General features: G+C 39.1%; 1 protein-coding gene across 2 annotated transcripts; it reads right to left on the minus strand.

Moving 5' to 3' along the window:
- Window positions 1-663: 663 nt before the first annotated feature.
- On the minus strand, window positions 664-8,812 carry IRX2 (iroquois homeobox 2). 2 transcript variants are annotated; one of them, XM_029589939.1, is made up of 5 exons: window positions 8,153-8,812; window positions 6,287-6,692; window positions 5,078-5,785; window positions 4,347-4,414; window positions 664-1,297 (listed from the first exon to the last, which is right to left on the minus strand). In XM_029589939.1, the coding sequence occupies exons 1-4, from the start codon at window positions 8,375-8,377 to the stop codon at window positions 4,371-4,373; spliced, it is 1,383 nt and encodes a 460-aa protein (XP_029445799.1). In that variant the 5' UTR covers window positions 8,378-8,812; the 3' UTR covers window positions 664-1,297; window positions 4,347-4,370. The 2 variants fall into 2 exon arrangements, with proteins under 2 accessions (XP_029445799.1, XP_029445797.1); XM_029589937.1 differs by lacking the exon at window positions 664-1,297 and adding an exon at window positions 3,700-3,716.
- Between the last annotated feature and the right edge of the window lie 1,117 nt (window positions 8,813-9,929).

The raw sequence follows: 9,929 nt of genomic DNA on the forward strand, positions 1-9,929 counted from the left end.
AACTGAAGACCGTGGGGTGATATCTAAAACTTCCTTTTTAAAGCAGATTGCATACAAGTTTAAATGTTGCTAACTCAAACTCGTCCTATTTACCAATTTGTCAGTGTTATCTAGGGACCAGACTGTCCAGCAGGATTCAGTTCTAAATAATATTTGTGACAAAATGTTTTCAGTAGCTAAGCAAGTCAGATTTCACAATTATGCTACATAGCACAGACAACTTTGATTACACTGCTGTCTATATGTAAACAAATTGGGTTGCTTGTTTTACTAAAGTGAATCTAAAAAAGTGCAGGCTGCCTTCGATGATAATTATACATTGATTGTAATCACACATCGTTTTCTGTATGAGTGCAATACAAGGTTGCTGTGTTGTGTGAACATTATTATTCTTGGGACTGATTTGCGATATCTCCCTCCTATTTTCTTTTTGACCATGGATTGGAAAATGGTATATTTCACAGGTATGCTACTTTTAGCTATGCAAGAGATTAGCACGTTTCACCTTATTTGACCCACCTCCCTTCTCTCTCCCTTACCCCCATGTCGTTAATCAAACAAAGGTAGGCGAAGGGCTTTTCAAAGTTTCAAAAGCAGTTGGAGATCAACTTTACAGAAACAATAACTCTTTTATTAAGAAAAAATGTTGACATTTGAACGGGGCAAGGAAAGGCACAGCTCAAGCAATCCAAAAGTGAACAGCGCCTCGAGTCCTAGTTGACAACACTCCTATCCCCAGGGATCACGTCTGAGATTAAAGGTTGAATTTCGATAAATCAGCTCTAATGAAACCTCTGGCCTTGAAGACTGGAGTGTCTGTCTTTTCAGTTCCAACATAGGCAGTTTACAAAGAGAAGGGCTGGGATAATGTTAGGAAAGAAAAAAACAATTGGTGTGAGGTTAACTCCCTGCGGACTGCTCAGCTTTGCGACAATTCATGTACAGAAAATGTTCCTTAACTCTCCAATTGTCTTCATTGCTGCCTCTTAAAAGAAGAGGAATAGATGAATCTTTCCAGCAAGTTACTGTACAAAAGATTTGTTGAAACTATTTCTCCAAAAATTATTAAATCGTAATCGTATTGTCATTGATGTTGAGATATTCTTTGCTTCTAAATATCAGTTTATTTCCCAAACCTTTCAATTGTATGGAATGTTTAGGAGAGGGATAAAAGTAAAGAGGAGATCGACCTACAAGCAGATTCCCAAACATTTTTTTTTTTACTTTTCCAGGAATGTCGTTTTGCTCGTTTAATTCTCTACCAAAGCTTTTCCTTTCTTCCAATTCAAATGTGAACCTATCCCAGTTAAATCCCAAAGCACAAAAGAGAAGAGAAAAATGTTATATAGTTAGATGAAATAAATAAATAAATAAATATTTCAAAACTAAAGTTATTTTTAAATCTGCAGTACTATATTTTGAACGGCAACCAGAAACAGAGCACTTATTTGAAATATTTGCATGTCTTGTTACACTGTATTTCTAAAGAAAATGCATTCCAGAATGATTTCCATAATTTTCTAAAGTTAGCTGAGAATGTCTGTAATTTTAAAATTACTTTTAGATTTCAGGAATAAAAACTGTCTGCATGTATGTCATTTCTTTTGTCTCTGGTTAATGTTAGAACTTTCTACATCTTTTAGAAAAGATGTTAATTTGATTACTCTGAAAAATGCAAAATCTAAAGAACTGGAGATCAATATTTAATCTTATATGAAATTTGCTCAATTAAAGACAAATATTTCTAAATTTTACTATAGTTACAGATCAGTCTCAAGATAACAATTCAGTTAATAGGAAAACCAGCAAGATACAGGAAGGTAGATTACGTTAGGTAATTACTATGACGTTATTCTTTCTAAAAAAAAAAAAAAGTTACTGTGGACAACCTTTTTGCTTTACCAGCTAATTGCTCTATCTCCACTTTTTTTCAAACTTGTATATATTAATAAATAACAAAATCTGTAAATAATTTCAGATCTTTTACTTCTTAGAACAAGTACAAATCATTTCCACTCCTTCAGACTACAATGACTCTTTATCCTGTTAAAATTCCCCAGACTGATGCCTGAAATATCTAAGATCACTTTCAAATGCCCTTTCTAACAAGACCTGAGCAAGAGGCCACTAATTTTCACTGAACAAAAAGCCACTGGAGAGAAATCCGTTTGTCAATATCAACTGGTCCAGCAATTTCCCATCTTCAGACACATCAGCCTATCTTAGCTGGCAGATGTTTAGACAAGATTTTATAAATTGTTCAATATCATCCCATAATGAACCCCAACTGACCATTCCTAAGCTGCTAAAAGCATCCAGGATCTCCCCCGCTGGGATCTAATAATGGTCTCACGCTGCAACAATATTAATCATGGAATAAAATAGATGAGGCTCTTGAAAAATAAGTGTATGATTGATTAAAGGGCAATCTAAGAAGCTATTATTCTTGTTTTATAACCGTAAGTTATATTCACTCAATTTATCTTTTGCAGAAATAACTGATTGTTCGGTCCTCTCAGAAAATAATATTCTAAATGGATTTTCTCATCACTTTGGGAAATATTACAGTGTCATCTATGTCTTTCACAGGCATTCAAAATAAATGTGCCAATTAATTACAAAATTCTACAGAAAAAGTTTTACGGTCATGAAACTTTAGTTTTGGTTCTTGTCTAGAATGAAAATAATAGGAGAAATACTGTAATTATAAGTTTTATTGAAAGATGCAAGAAATGTGATTTCTAGGTAAAAATAAATAAACTATAGATTCACAGATTAGCAAACCAACATCTAAGTATTATTTGTGCTAAAATAAAGACATATCCCATATGGCATATATTAAATATATATTATAAAATAAAATATGCTATATGCAAATAAAGTGTCATGTCTTTTCTTACTTACACCCTGCAAAGATAATTTTTGAAAATACCTCCTCCTTGTATATTAAGAACTACCTCTCTGTACAAAACATATTGTGAGTTAAAATATAAATTTGATTTTAAATGAATTTCTACTTAAACATATTTCATAATGTGAATGGAATGAATGAAAAAGTACACTTTATTATTGCAGACTAGTCTGTCTTTATTCACAATGAAGGATATAAATTAGTAAAGAATCCTCGTTAATAATCAACAAAGATTGTATAACCATCGACGTTTCAAATATTAAAATAAAAACAGGCAGAAATTATTTACAAAATATTGTAAGATTTCAGTGCAATACAACTTGCATAAATTATAGGAGCTTTATGTCATTACAAAAATAAATATCAAATCTGTCCCACATTTTTAGTACTCCATTTCTTCATTCATGTTTCATTATCTCTGTTGTACACATATTTTACAAATAAGTTCTACAACAAATCTTATCACTATAATGTGTATGTGTGTGTGTGTGTGTGTGTGTGTGTGTGTACACTCACACACATACACCGTGGCAATGCAGTAATCAAGTCAGATTATCCTGAGAATTACAGATTGTTTTGAAAAGTCACAAATACATCGGTGGAATTTATATTACACCAAGAAAGTCACGTATGTAGAACGCAAATTTATTTTAAATTATTTGAGTCTGCGGATTTAATAGTGCTATATGGGTCTTCTTTAATACAGTGGCACAAGCTGTGATCCGGATTTAGAGATTTGTTATTTTATTAGCTCGGGCAGAGATGATGGCTTGCTGACTTTTTTCAAAGCAATTGTGACACCTACCTGTGGACCAAGGAAAAAAACCAGATCATCCAATATCCTTTAGTTATGCACACTTAACACCATTCTTTTATAAATAACATCAGGCAATGCGAGTTTTTCTCAGTCTTCTTGCCCAAATATGATTTGATTAGAGCAATTACAAGATTTCTATCAAATGTAATTGTAAAATTTTCCGGAAGGTTTAATCTGAATAAGAAATTCTTATACACTTCGTTCGGAATTACACATTTGAAATGAATGCTATATGTTTTGCTAGTTTCAGTACTTTCAATACCTAGTTTTAAAATATCAGGCTTTCTCAATGTTTATAATTATAAATTCGACAAATAAGTGAAAAAGTCAACTTGTATATTCTAATCGCACCTAAATTACCCGATGTTAAATGTTTTAAATCGAGTTTATGCTTGAAAAGTCATTCTATGCCAAATACATGTAAATAGAAATATGGCAAAGCTAGGATAGGCTTTAAAAGACCAGAAAAAGCATAACATTGGAAAAAAGTTATTTTCTTTATAATAAGACTTCTATGTAATGAATCAAGAAATTAACGTTAAGCAAGTGTACAATTAGGCGATATGTCTTGGAGCGGATGCCAAAATGATCATTGTAGAAGAAAATGTTCTCACATACTTGTATGGCTCTGAGATTACACTTCTACAGGTATGGTTGTACTCCTACTGTGCAGATTTCAGTGGAATCTGTTAAAATATAACCGTCAGTTAGTCACAGGACACAGTCAGCTAACCTGATTTTATATTGTAACTTTGCCTCGCATTAAATTCAAAGCCAAGATATTTCAAAAACCTATATCTAATTCATTATTCATTTCCAAATATTTATGAAATTCCTAATAGCAATGATTTCTTAAACAAATTAACCGAGGCATATAGCAAATTTTTACCATCTTTAAATCTTTCTTAACAATAGAACGTACAAAAGCAATTCATTAAGTTTCACACCAGAAAATGTTCTCACCTATATTTTTCATCATTGGTTAGGGCTGTCAAACATATTCCTAATTGTATTTATTTTAAACAATATAATTAGGTTAGTCAAAAAATATAGAAACCGATTTTTTTTTTTTTTTGTATTTGAAATTATTTGTAAACATATTTTGGTTTGTCATTGTTCATTTTCCCACTCTATTTGAACACATTTCCAATATTTTATTTAGGTACCCCTGTCACCAGTATAACAATTTAATGTGGATTTCAATTACTGTATGGTTTATGATTACCACAAACTGCAGTATTTCCCTTTTCCTTCCTTTGTGGAGAACCACGGTGCAATTTGTGTCCTTTGTGATTTCTAATTTCAAATTCTTTAACTATAAAGTTTCATTATAGATACGCCTGACCTACCTTTTTTAGGCTGAAAAATAGTGGGCCTGTAATGTTGCTCTAGCTGGCTGGTTGCGGGTTTTATAGAGTCACTGCTCTGTTTCTGCACAGAATTTGTATTCAGCACAGTCTGATTTAGTCCGTCACTGGATGCCATTGCTGTTGAGTTATATCTCAGGATCCCCTGGCTCTGAAGTGCATTAAAATTCCCATAGTTTGCGTAATTGCTATAAAAAGGTGAAGTATAATAAATATGTCTTCCTAAAATGGAAGAATGAGAGTAAGCAGAGCTATGAGAGGTAGAGGAAGGGGCTGTTGAAGATAAAGCTGTGGGGGAGCAGCTTTGCCTCAAGTTCTGCTGCTTAAGATCCGAAGTAGCTATTTCTGCCAGTGACCATAGCTTGGGTTTGACGGCTTGAGTCTGGGAACTGGACAAAATCCTATTGTCCAACACAGCTTTATTGGAGTTCCTTGAAGTGTCCTCGTGTTGATGATTAAGAAGGGTTGCCTCCAATCCAGTGAGGGGGGAGGAGGTGACAGGTTTCATAGAAAGGTTTCCGTCTTCATCATCATCTACCTCCTCCTCCTCCTCCTCCTCGTCGTCGTACTTTTCTTTGGATTCGGATCCAGATTCACAGAGATTGTCCCCATGTCTGCAAGACATCTTCTCGCCATCCGATTCGGCAGAGCAAGAGTGGTCCGTGAGCGAGTCAACGTGCAAACTAATGCCTAGAGCAAATCCAAGACAAACGGGAAAGTCATGGTTAGGAAACCAGACCTAGCAGGATACCTAAAGAGATAACCCTAAGAGATGTGAACCTGACACACGATAGGAACTTCTTATTACAGACGTGGCTAATTAGTTCAGGCTCACAAAATGAATATTCTTGGCAGCGTCCTATCTTACAAATCAGAATTGATACAATGTGTGTATGTGCAATTAATAGAATAAAGACGTTATTACAAAAACATATATACAATTTTAAGTTGTAGCCCCTCTGACAGAATTGCATATGTTAATATGCAGACAACAAAGCTTTAGCTGACTGAACTGGCGTTATCCGTGCAATAGTTCTTACTTAAATCCGTATTCACTGGAAACCAAAACAGTATTTAAAAATGAAAAAAAAAAAAAAACACAACTTGAAATAGCAAATTGTTTTTAATATCTATTCTACACAGATATACATTTAGGAAGATAAAAAAGATGGCGATGTTACTGTGCCTAACCTTCGTCCTCAGCTGAGGTCTCGTTGTTTTCTTGAACCTTGTTTGAACTTTCTTCTTTACTTCTTACCCCGTCCCCCTCGTCTTCGTCTTCATCCTCGCTTTTGTTCCGAGGAGCCCATGTCATCTTGTTCTCCTTCTTGAGCCGCCTCCTGGCGTTGGCGAACCAGGTGGAGACCTGGGTCAGGGTCATCTTGGTGATGATGGCCAGCATGATCTTCTCGCCCTTGGTGGGATAAGGGTTCTTCCGGTGCTCCTGCAGCCAGGCTTTCAAAGTGGCTGTGGCATCTCTGGTGGCGTTTTTCCTGTAGGCCGGGTCATTCAGCTGGTAAGGATAAGCAGGACTCCCATAAGGATGGTAGCTGATGGTTCCGGTCACTCCCGTGGCGTGAGCATCATAAGGGCTGCCCTAGGAGAGGCAAATAGTGTTTAATCAGTTCCTCCCTCAAATCAGCCATTAATGAGTCGATGTGAGACTTCCCTGATAGAAGGCATCATTTTCCAGGACTGATATTTTACATTATTAATATATTACAGAAAGAGAGTGAAAGAGAGATAATGGCACCCGAAGACCTATTACATTAAACATTTCCACTTAAGCCTCATAATGTGTTTTACCCAGTAATCATGTCAGTTTGATAACTGAATATTTTGCAAATCATTCTGTAACCAAGCAGACACATTTATCTGGCCTACAGGTAGTTTCCTGATGTCTCTATTTCTGTCTAAAGATCCCACAAAAATACCTATTCTCTGTCTCCCTCTGTTAAACTCTAAACAATTCAAGTCACTTTTTAACAATCCACTACTGCAATATATCGCAAATTCAATTTGCAAATCAGAAGAATTCCACCGTTTCAAATTGTTCTAACGCGACATCATTAGCATTTTAATTCGCCATTTAAAATTGAAATTGCGAGTATTTAGGTTTTTCTAAGGAAAGTTGAAAAGATCGCAAGGGGCAACTTTTGCCACGTCTAGGCATTCCTATGCACGGAGATACAGGGTTCCCATCTCGGTTTTACTTAATGTTCCTAGCAGCTTCCAATTTACAACTTCTCTCACTGATGCCCAGCTGCTAAATACAAGAAATTGCATTTTTGTCCTACTTACTAAATGCAATTTGAATAGAGTTAAATTGACGTGAAAGTGTTTCACAAATACAGTTCTATTTATTATTTAGCTCTCCAAGTTCGCGTGGGTACACAACGTATCTCAAATCTTAAGTCTCCGATTTTGGTGTGATGGAAATTTGAAGAGTTGACCAAGACATTCCAAACTGATTCCACAGATCGCAAACAGATTCTCCCATTCTTTCCAGCAAAGATCCGGCTAAACCATTAGAGCGCAGAATAAAATAAAATAAAGTAATTAATGTCAACGGGAGGCTAAATCATATGGCCAATAATACGGAAATCGCCTTCAACCTGTACTTTGAAACAGATATATCAATGCAGCTTCAAACACTCACGCACACACACACACACACACACCCACCCCACCATCCGTACTTTAGGTTAATAATAATTCGAAAAGGACCTGAAGCAAAAATTGTTCTCACGAAAGTTTCGAACTACAAATAAACAATTACGCGCGCGGTTGCCTTAAATACTTGCCAAATTGCACGTTTTTTTTCCCCCCGCACCACCGCATTCGTATATTTCACACGGGAAAAGTGCATAGCACTGTCTGTAGAAAAAAAACAAACAAACCCCACAACAACCGAAAGCAAACTGCCTGCAAAGTCCTGGCTAGCGGGGGGGGGGGAGGAGCGCGCCGCTTTTCAAAGTCGCATCCTGGAATGCAAAAGAGAAGGGAGAGGGAAGAAGTGGCGGAGGAGAGCCGGGGGGGCTGCTGCCGTCCATTTACCATGTAGGAGGGGAAGCCGGCGGCCGCCGGGTCCGCCGAGTACTGCAGGGGGCTGCCGAAGCCCGTGGCCGCCGCCTGCGCGCCGAACGCCGCCGAGCCCGGGTAGGGGCTGAAGGCCGAGCCGGAGGCGGAGCGGGCCAGCTCCTCGCTGCGGGGGTACGCCGGGCAGGAGTAGAGGGCCAGCGAGCCGGGGGGCTGGTACAGGTAGCCCTGAGGGTAGGACATCACGGCCGGCCCCGAGCTGCTGCTGCCGCCGCCGCCGCTGTCGCTCCTTCTCTCGCTCGCTCGCTCTCTGCGATCGGGGGGGAAGGGGAGGGGGGGGGGAGGATGGGGGTAGGAGCGGGGGTTGCCTTGCTGTCACCCTCCCCGCCCCTCCGGCTCACACGGCATCAAAAATCTGGAAACGAAAAGGGGGACGAGGACCGACTGGGGATCATAATCTTAAAGAAGACGTGGACTGCATCTAGGAAAGTGGGACTGGGGGGGAAAAAAAAAAGTCGAAGGAAAATTGCAAAGAGAGAGAGAGAGAGAGAGGGGGGGAGGGGGGAGGAGAGAGAGAGAGAGCGCGAGCCCAAACTGCGGACGGACTTCTGGCAGCCGGCGCCGGGAAAGGCTCTTTGGGGGAGAAGTCTGAGAGTGTGGAGTGAAGATTTGCGGGAAGAAGCCTTGGAATTTCTGAGGGACATTGGAAAGCGGCGCCGTCCGTCACCGCCGCCTCATCTGCATATCCAGAGTGACCCGCCCCCTCCTCGCCGAGACGGAGGGGGGAGGGGGAGGAGGGAGGGAGCCTTTTGTAATGCAAGAAACCTGCTCGGAGCCAGTGAGCAGCACACTGCTATAGGCGAGGAAATGGTTTGTATCTTTTCAGATTTTCCAGACCTTAACATGTTTCAAGCAGACTGAATGCCTTGGAAGATTTATATTTTATATTTATACACACACACACACTTCCTTAAATAGGCACATCAGCTGCTTCCTTCCCTGTATGCAAACATGCAACGTTTAATGCACGGAAAGCAGTCAATACATAGATCCCAGAATCCTACTAAAAGTTTGCAGGGTGCCAGGTTAGCTCGTGGAATAAGCTGTTACTTACCCTGGTCCATTTACAATTTGTGCTTACAGACAGGTGGTGCGTGAGCGCCTTATTCCATGGGGGTGTTTTTCACTACTTGTAAAATGGATATACTAAAGCAGTCCACCTGAGATAATGAAAAAAAAATCATAACCAGTCTTTCCATACTGCTTTCAGTGGCATTTACTGTAGCCTATAGACCGATCGTCCACAGTTTTCCTGCGCTCTGCTGCAATTAAGCGCCGTAACTTACAAGGTACAAATGAACTTCGGTTTCTTTTTCTCTGACACTGGGATCAAGGGGACCAAATTATTGACGACAATAAACGAATAATGTTTAGCGAACGAATACCGATCATAACAATTTAGGGATATATATAAATGTTAGCAACTTGTGAGTGAACACGCTTTCTTTCCCGAGAACCGGAAAGATGTTTCACGGAGTTAACAACTGGAAGGGAAAAATGTGCAAATGTTTTTGGTGCCCAGTTCTTCATGTAGCAGGCCAGCCTGTAATCTTCTTGGGGTGGGATGGGGGAGTGGACGGGGTGTTCCAGATGCGGGGTGGAAAGGGCAAAGGTTTCCATGCAAGGCATTCTCCGATAAGAAGCCGAATCCCACTCGACAATACAGTGTAAAAGACCTAAACGGTTGGCCAGCAGGAGGTGCCCTCCCATTAAAAGGGAAAAGATGCTGGAACAG

This window comes from Rhinatrema bivittatum, chromosome 2, assembly GCF_901001135.1.
Source record: "Rhinatrema bivittatum chromosome 2, aRhiBiv1.1, whole genome shotgun sequence".
Classification (NCBI taxonomy): Eukaryota; Metazoa; Chordata; class Amphibia; order Gymnophiona; family Rhinatrematidae; genus Rhinatrema; species Rhinatrema bivittatum.